The 24,196-nt window shown below is 36.4% G+C and overlaps 1 protein-coding gene across 1 annotated transcript in view; it reads right to left on the bottom strand.

Moving 5' to 3' along the window:
• Positions 1–309: 309 nt before the first annotated feature.
• The window catches only part of BMAL2 (basic helix-loop-helix ARNT like 2), a 104,018-nt gene continuing 80,131 nt past the window's right edge, over positions 310–24,196 (bottom strand). The window contains exons 9-15 of the mRNA XM_061125176.1: positions 23,807–23,913; positions 23,500–23,650; positions 21,500–21,558; positions 20,207–20,315; positions 9,871–9,946; positions 8,174–8,282; positions 310–5,647 (exon numbers count right to left, since the gene is read on the bottom strand). Of these exons, the coding sequence (XP_060981159.1) occupies positions 5,511–5,647; positions 8,174–8,282; positions 9,871–9,946; positions 20,207–20,315; positions 21,500–21,558; positions 23,500–23,650; positions 23,807–23,913 (748 nt within the window). The 3' untranslated portion in view covers positions 310–5,510. The remainder of the gene's footprint in view (positions 5,648–8,173; positions 8,283–9,870; positions 9,947–20,206; positions 20,316–21,499; positions 21,559–23,499; positions 23,651–23,806; positions 23,914–24,196) is intronic.

The raw sequence follows: 24,196 nt of genomic DNA, 5'->3' as shown, positions 1-24,196 counted from the left end.
TGGCTATTTTTGACATGATTTCCCTTTCAAGGATGCCTTTTAACTTAGGTTTGGTCATGGGACCAAAGCCTGGCCATCTGTATATTTATTCTGGCCTACTGAACACAGAAGAGTGTCCATGTGAACCAAGCTGAAACAGAGGCCTGGTCAATGGACATTTTTCTGTCAGTTACTAGGAAACAGAGAAGTTTTTTGATTATTAATTGCCAGGTACAAGGGCAATATACGCTTGGAGCTTTTGAGCATCAGTATGGGGAAGAAGGTCCATTAGAGGATAAAACTCACTTAGAGAAAAGCAGAACTGAGAGATGGAAAGAGGGAGAGGCAGAGAAGAGGGACGAGTGGAGTCAGAGAGACAGACAGTGTTGATGATATCGGATATGATATGAGCAGAAGGAAACCAGGTTAAGCCACTGATATTTCAGAGCTGCTATAGCAGTTAGCACACCCTGATGAACACACCCTAAAATGTGTAAGTGATATGTATCTCCCTTCCCAGTGGTTTTATTTATTTATTTGGCTGAGCCAGGTCTTAGTTATAGCATGCAGGATCTTCTAGTTTCGTTGCAGCACATGGGATCTTTAGTTGCAGCATGCGAACTCTTAGCTATGGCATGTGGATTCTAGTTCCCTGACCCAGGATTGAACCCAGGCCCCTGCACTGGAAGTGTGGAATCTTAGCCACTGGACCACCAACGGAAGTACCCTTCGTGGTTTTAGACCACTGGATCTTCTACCCACTCTTTCCACTTTAGAAAGTAATTAAGAGCATACTTTTTTAGAGGAAATTTAATATGTTAAATAAAAACCCCAAACTAGTAGTTACTACAAAATATAGTTTAATTTCACTCTTCATTATTTACCACAAAATTTTAAAAATACCAACATACAGACAAGAGCAAGTGAAACAGAAAAGACCTTAAAAGTTGTATAAAATACAGACCTAAACTCAAGATTCTATGAGCAGTGACACACACACACACCAAATACTCTGAATTCAGAAAGCATGTCCCCAGTTGGATGCATTTTCTTTCTAAAGTCAGCTTTTACTGGAGTCACATCTGGAATGATCCTAAACAAAAATTCTTTTATGTGGAAAGGATCTTCCCAGACTTCTCTTAAAAAAGCATTTCTTATTAAACAGAGGCAGACTTATTCTAGGCACAAAAGTCTTAAATGCCTCTCCTAGGCCGCATGGAACTTAGAAAATTTAATGAAAACAAAGCCCTATAGGGATGAGAAAGTGACACCTAGTGGCCACCCAGCAGGTTTTCTTTACGGCTTCTGATAATGCTACCAAAGAGATGTCAGCCTTGCTCATGCCCACAATATTCTGTTCGGCAAACCTGAGTCTCTAATTCCAGAGCCCAGCAATGACCTACATGAGTGACAGATTCCTCTTTAGAACAGGATCTGAAACTGGACCCATTAAACATGGGCTGATACCTAGAGAGTGGCTATGTTATATACTTGTGCCCTAGACTCTACAGAGATTTCTCATTATGACAACCAATGAACAGCCTTTTCCCACTGTGACACTGTAATTACATACTTCCCTTTATTTCTGTTTAGTTACCAAAAGTCTATTCTGTATCTTCCTATTTACGTTTATCAGTGATTTCCAAATTTAGTGACTACTATAGAGTATACCTCAAGTTTTATTTGATTTCAGGTTAATGAATGTCTAATACTTCCAAGTTTACTAATTTCAAAAAAGTTTTAAATTTGATACACTGATAAAGGTTCACAGTTATTTACATTGAACTGAAGATCAATAAATGTTCTTTATAGCAGTTAGAGGTAAACACCATACTTAATAGTATAAATTTTGGTCTATTTAAAAATATCCACTTATTAAATGTCCAAGAGCAGGGCTGAAGAATGAAAATATAATGTGTATCACATGTGTAATTTAAAACTTTCTAGTAGTCACATTAGAAAAGTAAGAAAATAAAATTAATTTTAATGTTTAATTTGGTATATCCAAAATATTATTTGAATATGTAATCAATACAAACTTGTTATATTTTTTTTGAAAGGATACATGCACCTCAATGTTCATAACAATATTATTTACAATTGCCAAGATATGGAAGCAACCCAAGTGCTCATCAACAGATGAATGGAAGAAGGTGTCATACACACACACAGAATGGGATACCACTCAGTCATGAAAGAGTGAACTTTTGCGATCTGCAGCAACATGGATGGATGGAGGGCGCTGCTGCTGCTGCTAAGTCACTTCAGTCGTGTCCGACTCTGTGCGACCCCATAGACGGCAGCCCACCAGGCTCCTCCGTCCCTGGGATTCTCCAGGCAGGAACACTGGAGTGGGTTGCCATTTCTTTCTGCATGGAGGGCATTATGATGGCCAGGATCTGAGCGCGCATGGGCCAGCCTCTACAGGGAGGGAAAAGGTCAGGTTGCGAGCTGAAGGAGGAACGCTGCCCAGGTGGTCCTCCCGACAAGGCCTCGGCCAGGAAGCGGGTTGGGTGGATGATGCGCGCCCAGCACCGTAGAGCTGGCAGGGTCGAAGCGTTATGTGATATTTTATATTCCTTTTTTTTCATACTAAGTCTTTGAAATCTGGTATACATTTTATATTCACAGCACATTTCAATACATACGAGTCACATTTCCAGTTTTCAGTAGCCACATGTGGCCAGTGGCTATCATAATGAACTGACTACATCTAGCATCTGACTATGGGTTCGAGACCTATGGGTGAGAATCATTACTCCATAGGAAGTAAACGGAGAGATCAAACCTCTTTTTACAAATAAGGAAACTGAGGTACAGAGAGGTAAAATGGCTTTCTTGAGGTCACACAGAGAAATTTAGTCTAGCAGGCTCTTCCAATCCAGGTAAGCCTCCCATGTAGGTAATTCTTAGAATTAAAAAAAAATAAATAAATAAAAGAGTATTCTTTTTAGGATATTTGATTAAATTGGTAGATATTTTCACCAACATGTAAGAAATAATCGGTTCGAGTAAAAAAAACAGTATAATGTAAAGCATAAAAAATTTGTCACTCCTAACAGCAATCAAATGTAAAGACAACGCATTTTGAAGAAAGCACTGAACTTAGAGCTACAGTATCATACAATGCTTGGATTGAATTCCGGGTCCAGGGCAAGAAGATAAACATCAGAGTGGGTTACTAAAGGGTCAAAGCATTCAATTCAAAGGAATTCAATTACTATCCACCCATAAGTCTATGGAATAACCTCTCCTCTTGCAAAGAGAGAGAACTGCTACTGTGCAAGCAGGAATGACCAGCTTCGAGAAAGTCTGCCTCTCAGATCCCTGGATCATGAGGGTTGCCCCCACCTCCTTGGGAGGTCAAGGGGCCACAGTGACCTATCCCACTATCACTGGCTTAGGCTGACTCTGGGGGTCTAACACAATCTGCAGTGGTCCAGACTCCTGAAATGTTACCTCTATAGGCAGACCTCTCTATCTGACTTAGAGAACAGGTGTATCTGTCATGCTTCTTCAGACTCAATTATCATGCTTGCGTGCATGTGGGCGTGTGTGTCCTCAGTAGTGTCCAACTCGGACTGTAGCCCACCAGGCTCCTCTGTCCATGGAGATTCTCCAGGCAAGAATACTGGAGTGGGTTGCCATTTCCTCCTCCAGGGAACCTTCCTGACCCGGGGATCAAACCCAAGTCTCTTGTGTCTTCTGTATTGGCAGGCAGGTTCTTTACCAATGAGCCACCTGGGAAGCCCCAACTATCATGCATAGGCTGCTACAAACCAATACCCCCATTTTGCAGGATTTCGTTGGCGTTGGCTTATTCTACACTTGAATGTCCCCCAAGTTCTCAAATGCCAGAACCAGGGGTGGTGCTGAACCTCTGACATTGCTGGAACACTGCATTGGCTCAAGACAACAGGTCAATACATCCTTGCCCACATGGCCTCTGCAAATGTCCCATGTGAAGGAACATATGATTTTGGTTGTTGCCTGTTACTATGTTGCCCATTACTGTGTCTGAAAGTTTAATCTACTGCAGCCTAAGGATATATATGTAAGGTAAAGAGAATGCCTTGTTTGGTGAGAGGTTCTGAGGAAAATCTGCTGGAGAGGGACAGCGTGACACAGAAAACTGGAGTTGATCCCCAGGGGTTTTCCCATTAGTTTCCTAGCCTGTCTTACTTTTACTTGCGAGGCACAAAAGAGACTATATGGGAATACACTTGGTAAACTAGAAAGAGCTATTAAAACCATAGGTATTATGGAACCATTATAATATTATGGTATTATGATCTTCAAACATGTAGATATACATACAGTATTTTAAATATCCTTAATTCCTGCACTCAATTTGAGCCACTTCTAGATTACTGGTTTTAAAAATGCTCTCAATTTTTAATTATAGCTGGAAAATTGGTTTTCAAATTCTTTCTCATTGCCTCATGGTTTTTAAAATGTACTTGTCATTTATGTAATTACCTTTGGTTACAAGCAATAGTAACTGTAATTTCCTAATAATTTAGAGAGCCAACAACTAGTTCCTAGGTCACTTAACTAATCATTTAACTGAGACTATTGTTTTCCCAAATGTGTATAAATAAACTGGTTTACACACGTTAAACATTAAAAGATATATAAACTTAATTGTGACATTATGCATGACATTGAATCTGCCTGGATCCACTTCTTCCACTAAGACTAATCTGTTGCTAAATACCTTTTCAGCATCAGAAACCTGTCCTATCTGTAATAAAAATCTTGAGTGGTTCTATTAAGAGTAAATCTTAATACTCTTGAGTATTAAGGCAAAGGCTAATCACTCAGCTTGAGGGCCCAAGATCTTTCCTTTTCTGTAAGCAAAGTTGACACTTTCTCAGCTTTTCCTTTTTTTGAGTTTTAAATAAGAAATCATCTCACTTAAAATCTATCTCAAAGTGCTCAACTGACCATAACTATTGTGGTTCTGTACTTGCCCAAGTCCACAAAGACTGAATACAGTATTCATTGTGATCACAATTATAAATTGCACTATCCCTTTAAATGTTCAAGTACTCACTGTTTTCTTAAAGTGGATAAGCCCTGTCCTCAGTGAAGGAAATATCTTAGGAATGGAAATGTTCCAAATTACACAAATCTTCTAAGTCAATTATAAATGAACCTCAGACACAAGGAAAATGTCCACACATTAAACTCCCCAAACTCAAAACAACTGCACCATAAAATAAAAACAAAATCAAAACAAGATACATGTGGTATTCTTGGTTAAAAAGACTTTAGCAAAAATATAGCAACTAGTGGGTTTGAAGCCATGTCACTGACTAAAGCAGTCTATAGAAAATTCTGCGAATCTGAAGGGAAACATCACATTTCCCCAAACCCCTATCAAAGTCAGGAGCAAATCTATAAAACCTGGCAGACCATTAATAGGAATAAAAGATAAAAACAGTATACAAAGGATACAAAGACTATATAGTCTTTTGTAAATGAAATGCTTCAAGACTTTTCTCATGTTTAGAGTTAAAAATCAAATGCTAGAGTGTCCAGTGGATGTCACTGAAGTCCCCGGGGCCTCCCAGGCCCCCCTCTGCTTCTAAGTAATTCATGAAGGCAGCCATGGCTGTGTCATCATTGTCACAGAGGGCTTCAAAGTCCAGCTGGACTCCTTCTCCTATCGAATTGAAATACAGGCTTGTGTAAGTACATTTGGAGATTAAAAAATGACTTATCATCAAAAATGGCAAAGCAAGGTTAGGATATCATACAATGTATTATTGAAGGCAAAGCACACATTTTGCAGATGCCAGATGTATTTTTTAATGGGTTGCCTATTTTTATAACAATCTGCTGTCAGATAAATTGCACTTCACTCATTTGATGCACATAAGGGAGTTAGTCTATGAGTTTTCTAATAAAAAAGAAAAGCACTAAGAGGTACAGACTCCGAGACAGTTGGACATAAAGGGCTGGGGTTTATTCATGTGTGTATATAGAGCATGGAAGGAGAAATTTAACTTTAATCTGCCTTGTGAAAATGCTTGTTTAACTCCAAAATGAGAAGACTGAGACAAAAGCATCACCTTCCAAAAATTTGAAAGACTCTTATAAAAGGAAGGAGTCCCCAAACTTTTGATTGAAAAAGGAAATAAAGAGGAACCATGGAAATGTGTTTTAAATCAGATACTGAAGAGGGTCTAGAAATTCATGGTTAAAACACAGCGAGAGATTAATCAAAGTTTTCTAGGTATCTTCCAAAGTACAAGAGAATTTAAGAAGATTAATATGTGGTTTTTGGAGAAGGAAATGGCAACCCACTCCAGTATTCTTGCCTGGAGAATCCCATGGACAGAGGAGCCTGGCAGGCTATAGTCAATGGGATTGCAAAGAGTCAGACATGACTTAGCGACTGAGCACGCAATATGTGATTTTGTGTGAAGCTGAATGTCCAGGTTCCTTCAAGGCTTTTGATTCTCGGACTTTCCCAATGGCTCAGACGGTAAAGAATCTGCCTGCAATGCAGGAGACCTGGGTTTGATCGCTAAATTGGAAAGATCCTCCGGAGAAGGAAATAGTTGTCCACCCCAGTATTCTTACCTGTAGAATTCTAGGGACAGAGGAGTCTGAAGGGCTACAGTCCACGGGGTCCCAAAGAGTCAACGACTGAGCGACTAACACTTTCACTTTCTTTTTTCCCTCTGATTCTCTTTAACATTTATTTTCAGGAGATCAGAGTCAGTTATGGGGGGCATAAAATTGTATCCCTTCAAGTTTCTTTATTTGGACTTTGCATAGGTATAGTTAAAATGAATAATTACATCTGAAACTTTTTATGATTGGTATCTTTTAAAAATCTTTTTCTGGAGAATGGAATTTTTCCCTAAACATGAGAGCGTTAGTTATATTTAAATTGTGTTTTAATAATACTCATAACAACTAAGTTGATAATCAGACTTTCAATGACAGGTCCATTAAGTAGAATGTGCTGTGTGTGCTCAGATGCTTAAGTTGTGTCCAACTCTTTGTGACCCTATGGACTGTAGCCCACCAGGCTCCTCTGTCTATGGGATTCTCCAGGCAAGAATACTGGAGTGGGTTGCCATGCTCTCTTCCAGGGGATCTTCCCGACCCAGGGATCAAACCTGCATCTCTCATGTCTCTTGTACTGGCAGGCAGGTTCTTTATCACTAGTGCCACCTAAGTAGCATGCACTTAAAAATTAACACTATGATTACTGTATTTAAGATCCTGAATGAAAAATCTTAGGGTTTTTTTTTTAATTAAAGTAGTTGATTTTATAATGTATTAGTTTTTGGTGTACAGCAAAGTGATTCGTATATACATATATATATATTCTTTTTCAGATTCTTCTCCATTATAGTTTATGATACTATACTGAATAGAGTTCCCTGTGCTATATGGTAGGACCTTGTTGCTAACCTATTTTATATACAGCAGTTTGTATCTGCTAATCCCAAACTCCTAATTTATCCTCCCCTGCTTTTGTCCTTTGATAACCATATTTGTTTTCTGTTTGTAAGTCTACCTCTGTTATGTAAATAAGTTCATTTGTGTCTTTTTTTTAGATTCCATATAGGTGATACTATGTGATATTTGTCTCTCTCTGTCTGATCTATTTAATACGATAATCTCTAGGTGCATCCATGTTGCTACAATGGCATTATTCCATTCTTTTTATGGCTGAGTAATATTCCATTGTGTGTATATATACCACATCTTCTTTATCCAGTCATCTGTTGATGGGCATTTAGGTTGCTTCCATGTCTTGGCTATTGTAAATAATGCGGCTACAAACATTGGGGTACATGTATCTTTTCGAATTAGTTTTCTCCATATATATGCCAAAGAGTGGGACTGCTGGATCATATGGTAGCTCTATTTTTAGTTTAAGGAACCTCCATATGTTCTCCATAGTCATTGTACCAATTTATGCTCCCACCAACAGGGTTGAAGGGTTCTCTTTTCTCCATGCCTTCTCCCACATATATTATTTGCAGAGTTTTTGATGACGGTCACCCTGACCAGTGTGAGGTGATATCTGTCTCATTGTAGTTTGGGGGGAAAACTTAGTTTTAAAGCTGTTTGCATATTTAGAAATTTCCTAAACCTGAAACTATCATGATTAAAAAAAGAGTTTTTGGAAAACCAAAACGGTGGTCAGTTGTGAAAGAAATCTTACCAAGGAGTGGTTCATGACTCAGGGGAGGAACAACACTTTGGTTTTGCTTTGTAGCCTCTCGTTCCCCTATTTCAGATGGACTTAGGGTAATCACCTCCTTATTTGACATCTGTAATGACAAAATAAAAAGTTGTAAGTTTCCTATTTGAATGAAATAAAGGTTTCTTAGCAGTTTTCATATGTGGGTGTGCTGTCATGAACAATATGGCAATTTGTACTTACTGAGTGTCCTGTGCTAAGTACTCCACAAATAAAATTTTTTTTTCATGTTACAAAGTATTGTGAGGTCAAGGATCTGAGGCCTAAAGAGTCTAATATCTTGTCTAAAGTGTTGGAGCCATGATTCTAACCCAAGTCCATCTGACTCCAAAGCTCCCACATTATTCATAATCATAACTAAAGTTCACAATTACACATATAAGGGAAAGTTTTAGATTAAGAAGGAAAAACATTTTGGTATTTTTTAAATGATGGTAAAACTATATCTCATTCAAAGCTACAATGGGAAATACTGCTTTGGAATAGGGAATGTATTAAACCAGAGACTTTTACCAAAAAGTTGTCATAGTGTTACACAGACATAGGCCAAACAATCTGATGTTCAATATAGCTCATCAAAAGAAATCATTTACCTATATTGTCTGATTCAGTTGATAAACTTTATCATAATGCCTACATAACATGCACTACTCAGAGATTCTTGTGTGCTACAAGGACTTAAATCCCTGTTTCTGGTATATAGTCTGGCACAAAATGCATACCCAATAAACAGGTGTCAAATATATGAGTAAAACTTGAAAATACCAGAACAAAAGTCTATGTTAAAATAAAAAGATATTTTCAGGTTCCCTTTTGTCCCTAGTCAGATTTAATTTCTCTTCTCTCCTATATTCTTATGTGCTGTGTGCTATGTCACTTCAGTTGTGTCTGATTCTTTTCGACCCCATGGACCGTAGCCCGCTAGGCTCCTCGGTCCATGGGATTTCCCAGGGATGAAATCCGAGTCTCTTATGTCTCCTACGTTGACAGGTGGGTTCTTTACCACCAGCGCCACCTGGGAAGTATACCTACTTTAGAGCATTTTGTTGTCTGGGATACATCACAATTATATTATATGTGGGTCTTCCATATATTCAGTGCTATGTTCAGTACACACATCTTGTATGTACTTCAAATGGCTAATATTTGTTCAATTGAATTAAATAGTAGGTAATACTTATCTTGTAGCTTATATTAAACTTTTTTCCAGACCATAAGGAGTACTTTTAATCCATAGACTTGGAGTTTATTAAAATAACAGTAATAACTATTATTTATTGAGCACATACTATGTCCTAGGAACTGTGAGGTTTTTTGTTTCTTTGTGTATTAAATCATTTAATTCACACATCACTTTAAGAAACTGGAGCTATTATTAATCCCTGTTTTACAAGTGAGGAAGCTGAGGTGCAGAGGTTAAAAAACACACAGGAGGTTATCCCAGCAGTAAGTGAATCAAACTTTGACCCAGACATCATGGTCCCAGAAACTTCACTATTAACCACTATTCTACATTGCCTCTTAAGAACTCTGGAAAGAGATCCCCCCCCCCCTTTTTTTTTTACAGGATGGCCTCTTTTCTCAAAAGAAATAATCAACAAGGACCAATTTTATCATTCATTTATTTCATGAATATTATCACTTACGATAGTACTTACATTCCTGCAGTTTAGAGTGTGTGTATCTTTCAATAAATCTATTGGACTTGAATCAGGGGATGAAGATGACTGTAACCTTCAAAAATGACACATAAAACATGTTATATGTCTATTTATATATATTTTAGAGAAATTTCTCTTCTGAATACAGTCTACTGATAAAAATACAGGGAGGAACATAAAGACTGAATATCACAACAGTTTTCATCATTAGACTGACTTGTTCAGAGCCAGACATAAATTTGACAACAGAGTGCTGAGAACGCTATAGTAAATAGAAACATAAACCCCAAGGTGAAAGCTCTTAAGTAAATCATGTTACCTGTCTTAATACAACATGTTGCATAGTAATGGAACAATTACATAGTTCAAAATCGGCACTGACATCAAGAGTCAGTTCTTACCAGGATACTAAAAAGCAGAACTAGAGTAAAGAAAGATTTCCTAACATTCTGCAACCTTTTCTTTAAGTGGAAAATATGTCATGTTTTTATTATAATAGTTCATCTCCAGGTACAACATCAATGAAACACATGAAGACAAAAACATAATCATAGGCTTTTGAAGAGATAACAAATCTCTTCAAAACTTAATATGTGAAATTTATGGTGTTATATATTACTAAATGCTCAATTAGTGCTCATTATGTGATACATAATGGCATAAACATAACTTTATGGCCTTGTGTATTCCCAAGGATGCAGCTAACAAGAAATTATAGAGGGAGAAATCAAAACAGAAAAATGAAATGAATTAGGTAGGAAACACAGATGAAAAGATTAGTGACATGTCTTGGAGATTTTTCACAATGTAATGTATATAGCTTGGCTGACTTCCCATTCTGTGGTTCAAGCTTTAAAATCATCAACCACTCAATTAGCCCTTGTTTAAAGATGAAAGAAGCTAACTTCCCCTAACCATGCATGTCACTACCAGATTCTGAAATATGGCTTTCTTCATATTAGTTTACTGGGCAAAAACATGCTATTTAACTTCACCCCAGTCCCTTTTAACTAACTTAAAACCCTGTTGCTCAGTGGCCTGATCTCTTCCTCAGTGAATCTCCTTGTTGTTTGCTGAAACCAGCATGCTTTCTCCTACTCAACTCCATACACTGGCCAAGGTGCCTCCATACACCGCACCGTGCACATTCTAATAGTTCCCAGCTAGCAACGTCTAGCTCAATTTTTGCTTTCCTTATGCTGCCCTTCCAGCATATACAGTCAAATGATTTTCATCGAGGGTGCCAAGACCATTCAGTGGGAGAAGGAATAGTCTTTTCAGCAAATTATGTGAGAAAACTGGATATCCATATGCAGACAAAGAGAGTTGGACTATAACCCTACTCAGAGTAATTTTCTTGGTTGAACTTTGTGCTACTTAGTACAAATATTTACAATTTACTTCAGAAATACATTTTAGAGCTATTATAGAAAACTCCAAAGAGATATAAAAGTATATAATATAATGAAATCTCATACACCCACCAAACAGCTTCAGTAATTGTCCTTTCTCACCTAATAACAATGTATGAGATATAAAATTTTAAACGTTTTTGTGTAGGATGTAAAATTAATATAAATATAAATGTATTATATGTAAATGATTAATAACATCATTCTAGATGCTCCTATTCTTATTTTTTCTGCATTTGATAAAATATTCTCAGAGAAATGTTAATATGTCTCACTATGATTATATTTTTTCTTTATGATTATATATCTTTTAAAAATTTATTTATTTTTTTATTGAAGGATAATTGCTTTACAGAATTTTGTTGTTTTCTGTCGAACCTCAACATGAACCAGCCATAGGCATACATATATCCCCTCCCTATTGAACCTCCCTCCCATCTCCCTGCCCGTCCCGCCCCCTCTAGGTTGATACAGAGCCCCTATTTGAGTTTCCTTAGCCAGACAGCAAATTCCTGTTGGCTATCTATTTTACATATGGTAATATAAGTTTCCATGTTACTCTTTCCATACATCTCACCTTTTCCTCCCCTCTCCCCATGTCCATAAGTCTATTCTTTATGTCTGTTTCTCCACTGCTGCCCTGTAAATAAATTTTTCAGTACCATTTTTCTAGATTCCATACATATGCATTAGAATATGATATTTATCTTTCTCTTTCTTAGTCACTCTGTGTAATAGGTTCTAGGTTCATCCACCTCATTAGAACTGGCTCCAAAGCATTCCTTCTTATGGCTGAGTAATATTCCATTATGCATATATGCCACAACTTCTTTATCCATTCATTTGTCAATGGACACCTAAGTTGCTTCCATGTTCTAGCTATTGGAAATAGTGCTGCAATGAACAATGGGATACATGTGTCTTTTACAATTTCGGTTTCCTCAGGGTATAAGCCTAGGAGTGGGATTGCTGGGTCATATGGTGGTTTTATTCCTAGTTTTTTAAGGAATCTCCATATCGTCTTCCATAGTGGCTATATCAGTTTACATTCCCACCAACAGTGCAAGAGCATTCCCTTTTCTCCACACCCTCTCCAGCATTTATTGTTTGTAGACGTTTTGATGATGACCATTCTGACCGGTGTGAGGTGATATCTCATTGTAGTTTTGATTTGCATTTCTCTAATAATGAACCATGTTGAGCATCTTTTCATGTGTTTGTTAGCCATCTGTATGTCTCCTTTGGAGAAATGTCTGTTTAGGTCTTTTTCCCATTTTTTGATTGGGTTGTCTATTTTTCTGGTATTGAGTTGTATGAGCTGCTTTGTATATTTTGGAAATTAATCCTTTGTCAGTTGTTTCATTTGCTATTATTTTCTCCCATTCTGAGGGCTGTCTTTTTACCTTGCTTATAGTTTCCTTTGCCGTGCAAAAGCTTTTAAATTTAATCAGGTCCCACTTGTTTACTTTTGTTTTTATTTCCATTACTCTAGGAGGTGGGTCATAGAGGATCTTACTTTGATTTATGTCATCGAGTGTTCTGCTTATGTTTTCCTCTAAGAGTTTTATAGTTTCTGGTCTTACATTTAGATCTTTAATCCATTTTGAGTTTCTTTGTGTATGGTGTTAGGAAGTGTTCTAATTTCATTTGTTTACATGTAGCTGTCCATTGACTGAAGAGGCTGTCTTTGCCCCATTGTATATTCTTGCCTCCTCTGTCAAAAAGAAGGTACCCTTAGGTGCATGGGTTTTTTCTGGGCTTTCTATCTTGTTCCATTGGTCTATATTTCTGTTTTTGTGCCAGTACCATACTGTCTTGATGACTGTAGCTTTGTAGTATAATCTGAAGTCAGGAAGGTTGATTCCTCCAGCTCCATTCTTCTTAAGAGTGCTTTGGCTATTCGGGGTCTTTTGTGTTTCCATATGAATTGTGAAATTTTTTGTTCTAGTTCTGTGAAAAATGCCATTGGTAATTTGATAGGGATCACATTGAATCTGTAGATCGTGTTTGGTAGTATAGTCATTTTCACAATATTGATTCTTCCTACCCAGGAACATGGAATATCTCTCCATCTGTTTATGTCATCTTTGATTTCTTTCATCAGTGTCTTACAATTTTCTATGTACAGTTCTTTTGTCTTCCTAGGTAAGTTTATTCCCAGATATTTAATTCTTTGTTTGTTTGCAATGGTGAATGGGATTTATTCCTTAATTTCACTTTCAGATTTTTCATTGTTAATATATAGAAATGCAAGTGATATCTGTGTATTGATTTTGTATCCTGCAACTTTTCTAAATTCACTGATCAGCTCTAGTAATTTTCTGATACAATCTTTAGGGTTTTCTATGTACAGTTTCATGTCAACTGCAAACAGTGAGAGCTTTACTTCTTTTCCCATCTGGACTTGTTTTATTTCTTTTTCTTCTCTGATGGCTGTAGCTAGGACTTCCAGAACAACGTTGAATAATAGTGGTGACAGTGGACACCCTTGTCTTGTTCCTGATTTTAGGGGGAATGTTCTCAGTTTTTCACCATTGAGAATAATGTTTGCTGTAGGCTTATCATATATGGTCTTTACTGTGTTCAGGTAGGTTCCTTCTATGCCCATTTTTTTGGAAGAGTTTTAATCATAAATGGGTGATGAATTTTGTCAAAGGCTTTTTCTGCATCTATTGAGATGATCATGTGGTTTTTACCTTTCAATTTGTTAATATGGTGTGTCACATTGATTGATTTGCATATATTGAAGAATCCTTGCATCCCGGGAATAAACCCAACTTGATTATGGTGTGTGAGCTTTTTGATATGTTGCAGAATTCTGTTTGCTAAAATTTTTTTGAGGATTTTTGCATCCATGTCCATCAGTGACATTGGCCTGTAGTTTTTTCTTTTTATGTTGTCTTTGTCTGGTTTGGGTATCAGGGTGGTGGTGAACTCGTAGAATGAGTTTGGAAGTGTTCCTTCCTCTGCAATTTTTGGAAAGAGTTTTAGAAGGATTAGCATTAGCTCTTCTTTAAATGCTTGATAGAATTCTCCTGTGAAGCCATCTGGTCCTGGCTTTTGTTTTTTGGGAGATTTTTGATCACAGCTTCAGTTTCAGTGCTTGTGATTGGGTTGTTCATAATTTCTATTTTATCCTGGTTCAGTCTTGCAAAATTTAACTTTTCTAAGAATCTGTCCATTTCTTCCAGGTTATCCATTTTATTGCCATATAGTTGTTCATAATAGTCTCTTATAATCCTTTATATTTCTGCATCGTCTGTTGTAACCTCTCCTTTTTCATTTCTAATTTTGTTCATTTGATTATTCTCTCTTTTTTTCTTGATGTGTCTGGCTAAAGGTTTGTCAACTTTGTTTATCCTCTCAAAGAACCAGCTTTTAGTTTTATTAATCTTTACTATTGTTTCTTTCATTTCTTTTTCATTATTTCTGCTCAGATCATTATGATTTCTTTCCTTCTACTAATTTTGGGGGTTTTTTGTTCTTCTTTTTCCAGTTGTTTTAGGAGTAAAGTTAGGTTGTCTATTCGATGTTTTTCTTGTTTCTTGAGTAGGACTGCATTGCTATAAACTTCCCTCTTAGAACTGCTTTTACTGCATCCCATAGGTTTTGAGTTGTGTTTTCATTGTCATTTGTTTCTAGAATTTCTTTTATTTCCCTTTTGATTTCTTCAGTAACCTTTTGGTTATTTAGATACTTGTTTAATCTCCATGTGTTTGTGTTTCTTACAGTTTTTTCCCTTGTAATTGATATCTAGTCTCATAGTGTTGTGGTCAGAGAAGATGCCTGATACAATTTCAATTTTCTTAAATTTACTGAAGTTTAATTTATGACCCAAGATGTGGTCTATCCTGGAGAATATTCCATGTACACTTGAGAAGAAGGTGTTTTCTTCTGCATTTGGATGGAAAGTCCTGAAGATATCAATGAGATCCATCTCATCTGATGTATCATTTAAGACTTGTGTTTCCTTATTAATTTTCTGTTTTGATGATCTGTCCATTGGTGTGAGCAGGGTGTTAAACTCTCCTACTATTATTGTGCTACTGTCAATTTCTCCTTTTAAGTCTGTTAGTGTTTGTCTTATGTATTGAGGTGCTCCTATTTCAGTGCATAGGTACTTACAATTGTTATGTCTTCCCCTCGGATTGATCCCTTGATCATTATGTACTGTCCTTCCTTATCTCTTGTAATCTTCTTTATTTTAAGGTCTACTTTGTCTGATATGAGGATTGCTACTCCAGTTTTCTTTTGCTTCCTATTTGCATGGAATATATTTTTCCATCCTCTCACTTTCGGTCTATACATGTCTTTAGGTCTGAAGTGTGTTTCTTGTAGACAGCATATATGGGTTTTGTTTTTGTATCCATTCAGCCAGTCTGTGTCTTTTGGTTGGAGCATTTAATCCACTTACATTTAAAGTAATTATTGATATATATGTTCCTATTGCTGTTTTCTTAATTGTCTGGGGTTTGTTTTTCTTCTCTTGTATTTCTTGACTGTGTAAGTCTGTTTAACATTTGTTGTAAAGCTGGTTTGGTGGTACTGAATTCTTTTAACTTTTGCTTATCTGAAAAGCTTTTGATTTCTCCATCAATTTTGAATGAGGTCCTTGACGGGTACAGTAATCTTGGTTGCAGATTTTTCCCTTTCAGTACTTTAAATATATCCTGCCATTCCGTTCTGGCCTGCAGAGTTTCTGCTGAAAGATCAGCTGTTAAGCCTATGGGATTTCCCTTGTATATTACTTGTTGCTTTTCCCTTGCTGCTTTTAATATTCTTTCTTTGTGTGTTTAGTCTTTGTCTGTTTTAGTATGTGTTGTGGTGTTATTTCTCCTTGGATTTATCCTGTATGGGACTCTTCCTGTCTCTTGGGCTTGATTGACTATTTTCTTTTCCATGTTGGGAAAATTTTCAACTATAATCTCTTCAAACATTTTCTCATACCCCTTCTTTTTCTCTTCTTCTTCTGGGATCCCTTTCGAATGTTGGTGCATTTGATATTGTCCCAGATATCTCTGAGACTATCCTCAATTCTTTGCATTCTTTTTACTTTATTCTGCTCTTCCAAAGTTATTTCCTCCATTTTATCTTCCAGCTCACTGATTCATTTTTCTGCTTCAGATATTGTGCTATTGGTCCGTTCTAGAGTATTTTTAATTTCAGTAATTGTTTGTCTCTGTATGTTTATTCTTTAATTCTTCTAGGTCTTTGTTAATTGATTCTTGCATTTTCTCCATTTTGTTTCCAAGGTTTTTGATCATCTTTACTATCATTATTCTGAACTCTTTTTTCAGGTAGTTTGCCTATTTCCTCTTCATATATTTGGACTTCTGTGTTTCTAGTTTGACCTTCATTTGTGTAATATTTTTCTGCCTTATCATTATCTTTTTTTAACTTACTGTGTTTGAGGTCTCTTTTCCAGTCTTCAAGGTTGAATTCTTTCTTCCTTTTAGCCCTGGTAAGTTTGGTCCAGTAGTTTGTGTAAGCTTCGTATAGGGTGAGATTTGTGCTGAATTTTTGTTTGTTTGCTTGCTTGTTTATTTTTCCTCTGATGGGCAAGGCTGAGTGAGGTGGTAATCTGTCTGCTGATGATTGGGTTTGTATTTTTGTTTTGTTTATTGTTTAGATGAGGCATCCTGCACAAGCTGTTACTGGTAGTTGGGTGATTCTGGGTGTTGTAGTCAAGTGGTTTCCTTTGTGTGAGTTCTCACTATTTGATACTCCCTAAGGTTAATTCTCTGGTAGTCTGGGGTCTTGGAGTCAGTGCTCCTACTCCAAAGGCTCAGGGCTTGATCTCTTTGATGACACGTTCAGTGGTGGAGAGGTGGAGTTTCCTCCTGGACATGATCCCTTCAGCCTCCTGCCCTCCTCCCCAGCCAGGGAGATCGCCAGACGTGCACTGGTCAACCTGCTTTGCCCTGGCCTCGCTTATCAGGGTGGCCCAGGTACCAGAAGGAGGCGGCCACAGCAGCCCGGCCTCAAATCCCACAAACTCGAGATGCGGGCCCACTGGCCACTCCCTCCAGAGGCGCCAAGTCCGGAGCACCCACAACCATGAATCAGGGAAGCAACACAGGCGGCTGCGGCTGCTGATTATATATCTTTTTTTCTGATTTTTGCTTTATGTTCTTTGTTTCTTTGTTGTTAGATGTCTAATGGTTTATGATGTCTATTTTCTTTGTGAATTGTACCTTTTGTTGTTAAAAATATTCATCCTTGTTCCATTTAAAAATAAATTAATTCTAAAAAATTGTCCTTTCCTAATCTTGTTAAATGTATTTAACCTGAACTCATACTTCCCCTTTCTTCCCAGATACTTCACCACTTAATCTGTAAATACTTTTCACTGGAGAAATACTGATTTAATTGATTATGGGGTACTGCCCATGATATAACTGTTTTCTTGGGCTATTATACCTACCTCTTAAAAACTTGAATTCCAAAACATTATTTTTCTAACATCTAAGGAAATTCTGAGTTCAAAATTAATCTAAAACCTGCCTAACAGGTTTTAGATGAGTAATTAGGGGCCTGTATATATGCATATTCACATATATCCACACATATCTTTTTTTCTTATGAAAGTGGAAATGAAGTTGCTCAGTTGTGTCTGACTCTTTGCAATTCCATGGACTGCTGCCTACCACACTCCTCTGTCCATGGCATTTTCCAGGCAAGAGAACTGCAGTGGGTTGCCATTTCCTTCTCAGGGGAATCTTCCTGACCCAGAGATTGAACCCGGGTCTCCTGCATTGCAGGCAGATACTTTACTGTCTGAGCCACCAGGAAAGCCCATAATACTATTCTTTTGTTCTATTTTTGTGCTTTTTTCTATTAACCATGTAAAGTTCTTTCCATATTAGTATAAATAGAGCTACCTAATATTTAACTGTTGCAAAGTATAACATTGTATGGATACACCATAACAAGTTGTGGTTATGATAAATATTTAAATCCCTACTGTAGATAAGTGCAGCAAGGAACAGTCTTATTCATGGGTCTTTTTGTAGTTGTAAAAGAATATTTGCTTCTGAGGTAGGGTTGTTGAGTCTATGATTATATACAACTACATTTTTGATGGGTATTATTAAATTACCCTCCAAGAGCCTTCACTAATTTATACTCCCATGGACAGTTTGACTGTTTCCTTACACTCTCACTAGTATTATCAAACTTGCAAGCTTTTGACCATCTCCTAAATGAAAATGAGTATCTTATTATCATTTAATTTTGTGTGTGTATATACATATATATATAATTTTAACTATGAGTGGGGTTAAACAATTTTTAAAGTTTCTTAGCCATTTGTTTTTTTTTCCCAAGTCTACTCTCCAACTTTTTTTTAATATTGAGCTATTTTTAAAACTTCCTTGACAACTATATTCTTTATACTACCCATAAAGTTTTATATATATAATTATATAAAATTTATGATATATAAAGTTTAATATAACATTCAATAACTTTATACTATAAAATTCTCCATCAGTTCAGTTCAGTCACTCAGTCATGTCCGATTCTTTGTGACCCCATGGACTGCAGCACACCAGGCCTCCCTGTCCATCACCAACTCCCGGAGTTTACTCAAACTCATGTCCATTGAGTTGGTGATGCCATCCAACCATTTCATCCTCTGTCGTCCCCTTCTCCTCCTGCCTTCAATACTTTCCACCATCAGGGTCTTTTCAAATGAGTCAGTTCTTCACATCAGGTGACCAAAGTATTGACGTTTCAGCTTCAGCATCAGTCCCTCCAATGAATATTCAGGACTGATTTCCTTTAGGATGGACTGGTTGGATCTCCTTGTAGTCCAAGGGACTCTCAAGTGTCTTCTCCAACACCACAGTTCAACAGCATCGATTCTTTGGCACTCAGCTTTCTTTATAGTCCAATTCTCACATCCATACATGACTACTGGAAAAACCATAGCCTTGACTAGACAGACCTCTGTTGGCAAAGTAATGGCTCTGCTTTTTAATATGCTGTCTAGGTTGGTCATAACTTTTCTTCCAAGGAGTAAGCGTCTTTTAATTTCATGGCTGCAGTCACCATCTGCAGTGATTTTGGAGCCCCCCCAAAATAAAGTCTCTCACTATTTCCATTGTTTCCCCATCTATTTGCATGAAGTGATGGGACCAGATGCCATGATCTTAGTTTTCTGAATGTTGAACTTTAGGCCAACTTTTTCACTCTCTTCTTTCACTTTCATCAAGAAGTTCTTTAGTTCCTCTTCACTTTCTGCCATAAGGGTGGTATAAACTGCATATCTGAGGTTATTGATATTTCTCCTGGCAATCTTGATTCCAGCTTGTGCTTCATCCAGTCCAGCATTTCTCATAATATACTCTGCATGTAAGTTAAATAAGCAGGGTGACAATATACTGCCTTGACATACTCCTTTCCCAATTTGCAAACAATTCCCATCTCTTTAAGAATTTTCCAGTTTGTTGTGATCCACACAGTCAAAAGTTTCATATATTAAGATAATTAGTGTATTTTATCGTATATAATACACATATTTTCTATGGCTTATAATTTGTCTTTTAACCTTTAACCTTGTTAATTACAATGGTTATAGTTATGTTTGAGTTTTTATACAATTAAATTTATCCATTTTTATCTTAATGAGTTCCAGGTTCTGTGCAATATATAGGAAGAAGTATAGAAGTATATAGATGTATATAGAAGTATACTGATGTATATAGATGTATATAGATGTATACAGATGTATACAGATGTATATAGATGTATATAGAAGACTTTCCAAACTAAGTTGCTACTATAAAAGTGATCTCTTCCATTATGTTATTAAACTGGTTACTGTTTGCATATAGGAAACCTATTGATTTTTTAATATTTGTATGGTTAATAAGATGATGATTCTACTTGTGAAAGTATTTACAGTAATCAAACATTACCTTTGTAAGTCCAGAAGTTCACTTCCAACATCTGTTCCAATACTACCAGCACCAAGTAATATTTCTGTAGATGTTCCAGGCACACTAATAAAAGACTGTCTAGAGGATCCTAAATCATAACAAAAGATTCAACTGAGGACTTTAAAAAGTATATAACTTTATCAATATATTTTTTCAATTCAAATATATTTCCTATTTCCCTCTTTAAAAGAAACAAACCAGCTGCATCCTAAAATGTTAGAAAGATTCCTGTTTACGTTACAAACATTCTCATAATGGTTTAAGATGCTTATAAAGACTGATATGAATCAAGTATGTGGGAAGTCACTGAGGGGTCAATCATGACCTGTAACCCTTAAGTACAGACAATTCCTTCACACTTTAACATCCACACTAAAGGCAGAGCAATTCCATTTTTTTTCTTTTATTGACGTATAGTTGATTTATAATATTGTTAGTTCCCGGTGTACAGCAAAGTGATTCAGTTGTACATATATATGTGTATCTATATTCTTTTTCAGATTCTCTTCCATTATAGGTTCTTACAAGATATTACTACAGTTCCCTGTGCTATATAAGAAATTGTTATTATTTTACTTATAGCTATGTGTATCTGTTAATCCCATACTCCTAATTTAACCCTCTCAACCCCACTATTTCCCCTGTGGTAACCATAAATTTGCTTTCTATGTCTGTGAGTCTATTTATGTTTTGTAAATATGTTTAAGAGTATTATTTTTTTAGATCCCACCTATAAGTGATACCATATTTGTCTTTCTCTGACTTACCTCACTTAGTATGCCAATCTCTGGGTCCATCCATATTGCTGCAAATGGCAATGTTTCATTCTTTTTTATGGCTGAATATGACTCTACTGTTAATATTTCCTAATACATTAATTTTTCTTAATGCAAATAATATATTAACATATTCCTGTGGTGAACAGCTATGATAACTTCCCCTTGGTGCTTTTCGTGAATTGGACCAACAGACATTTAAGCGCTCTAATATACAAGGAACTATGCTAGCAGCTGCTGGTTCATAATAAGTAAAACACCATTTCTGCTCTTAAGGGACTCACAGTCTAGTGGTGAGCCAGTTGAGTGAACAACTTATTGCAATACAATAAAAGATTATAACAGAAGTGTGACCAAAGTACTGTGGGAATTCTGAGGAGGATAACTCAACCCACTGAAATCTTTTCAAGTTCACTTAGAAATTTTTCCCTCTCCAAGACAGATAAAGATGATAACTTTCTTAGTAATAAGTCTTCACACCTAAAACTAAGCTTACCTTCTGATGACTGAGAGCTGCAAGGAAGCAATGATGTTTCTCCAGCATCATTATGTCCCCTACAATTCAGAAACACCGTAGGTGATTTTTTTAAGGTGAAGGAAAATGTTAAAGCAACTACATTAAGCTCTGTGTATCTGAATGGCCAGTTCTTGACCCACTAGTGTTTTATATGCATATTGTTAATATCACCACCAGATATTGAGGTATTGATGTGCTAAGTACCAGGGCTTTTGCCAGATGCCATATTACCCTGTATTGTATATGTTCTCACAGATACAAATTCTCAGTTCATAGTCTAATGATAAGAAGGCAAGAGTTATTGGGATGAGTAATAGAATTATCAGGATGGGTAATTAGTACCTACTGTAAGTACTAACTGAACTGAACTGAACTGCAGGTACTAAGAATTGGAGGGGCTTTTTAAAAAAACTAAATATTTCAGATAAGGAAATAGAATTGGGTTGATAAAACCTTATAGCAATTTCAAATAAAACATAGAAAAATAATACTTGGAATGGGGCCATGCTAGCATATTGAGCATATCAAGAAAAGCTGGCTCTTTCTTTAGACTGACATAGCCTTAGACCAGGGCTTGGAAGGCAGTGAATGGTCTGGATTTCTGCTTATCCCTCTGCCAAATATTTTTATACAAGTATATGTGGTCCCAAAGTTTAGAAGATGGACATGAAAAAATGATGTGGAGGCCAAAATGACTTCTAACAATTATGTGCTTATGTGCTTATTTGCTCAGTTGTATCCGACAAAAGTCTTTGCAGCCCCATGGACTGTAGCCTGTCAGGCTCCTCTGTCCATGGGGATTCTCTAGACAAGAATACTGGAGTGGGTTGCCTGGAGTGGGGATCTTCCCAAGCCAGGGATCCCAAGCCAGGGATCAAACTCAGGTCTGCCATATTGCATGTGGATTCTTTACCGTCTGAGCCACTAGTGAAGCCTTCTTACAATTATAAACAGTTTAAAGCCACATCCACAGTGTTTTTTGGAAGGACAAAAGAAGGTCATGAATGGTAGGAAAAAACTGAATAAATGCATCTACTGTCACATTTTATATCAAGCCAAAAGGAATTTATTACAAAAGGGCAAACTTTTAGCTTAATTCTGAGAACTAATGCCAATGAGCAGTGAATGAATTACTCAAAATATATACTCAAGTTACAAAGCCAGGGGATCACATGGGTTTTTTTAAATTGAAGTATAGTTGATTTACAATGATTCATGTGTATAGCAAAGTGATTACACACACACATATATATTTTCTTTTTCAGTTTCTTTTCCATTATATCATAGGTTATTAAAAGATATTGAATATAGTTCTCTGTGTGATATAGTAGGTCCTTGTTCATCTATTTTATATATAGTAGTTTGTATTTATTAATCATCAATTCCCAATTTATTCCCCCCCTTTCTTCTTTGGCAGCTATAAGTTTGTTTTCTATGTGAGTTTCTTTCTATTTTGTAAATAAGTTCATTTGTGTAATTCTTTAATTAATTAATTTTTTGGAGGGTAAAATCTCAATTTTTTATTGAGATATAATTGACATTATATTAGTTTCAGGTGTACAAGATAATGATTTAATATTTGCATATATTGAAAAATGTTCACCACAAAAGTCTAATTAACATCTGTCATTGCACATAGTTACAATTTTTATCCTTGTGATGAGAACTTTTTAAAAAAATTAATTTTTTTGAATTGGAGTATAATTGCTTTACAATGTTTAGTTTCTACTGTATTTACAATTTTTAAAGATTCTATTAATATATGTAAGTGATATCATATATTTGTCTTTTTCTGTCTGACTTACTTCACTTAGTAGGATAATCTCTAGGTCTACTCATGTTGCTGCAAATGGCATTAACTCAAGTTATAAAGCCAGAGAATCAAATAGTTTTAATGATTTAGCAAGATGAAAGGAGAGAAACAAAGATACTCATTTGAAATTAATAAAAAGGTCTTAACAACATAAAATATTACTTACAAAACTAAAGTGTTGACAGACACAATATATTCCAGTTCTTTGGTCCAAGGATTTGTGAAACTAAACCACTGGCTTTTTAAAGTTACGAAAGACCCATCTTTTGCTCTGAATTTGTACGAATCTGTAAATATTTTCTCTTTACTCTGTAGAACTTAACAAGAAAAGATAATAATCAGCATAACAGTTTACCACTGTATAAATCAGTCCTTTAAGGATTAGCTCAAGGTTCAGATTTCACAGGAATGAAAAATTAAGAGTTGAAGCTATAATTAAAAAGTACTAAAAGACAACCCCACTCAAGGCATACCTGCTTTGTGCTTGTCAGTCAAATTACTATGGTCATCCTGATGAAAATATTCATAACAAGAAGTTCCCAAGAGTTCCTGAGGCAGATATCCTAAAATTGCTGTTGCCCTAGTTTGAAAATTAAAGGTAAAGTTTAGAATTGGTGAATGTATCCCCTTCTGGAAGATTGCTTTTCCATACATGGTCAGGACAGTAGAGATGTGGACCAGGAGATGAGTAACCCTTAGCTTCACTGGGCTCCCTTTGGCTGCCCTAGACCCAGATTAGAGTTGCAAAGCAGAATGGACACCCAGGCACCAGGCTGCTCCAGAGGCCACCTACCTAATCCACAGTATGCTGGTCTCACCATGCATCAATAAAACTGTGGCCATAGGCCATGCATAGTTTCTGC

Source organism: Dama dama, chromosome 22 (assembly GCF_033118175.1).
Source record: "Dama dama isolate Ldn47 chromosome 22, ASM3311817v1, whole genome shotgun sequence".
NCBI classification, from domain to species: Eukaryota; Metazoa; Chordata; class Mammalia; order Artiodactyla; family Cervidae; genus Dama; species Dama dama.
Note: the sequence above shows the minus strand (reverse complement) of the source record. Positions and strands in the feature narration are given on the sequence as shown.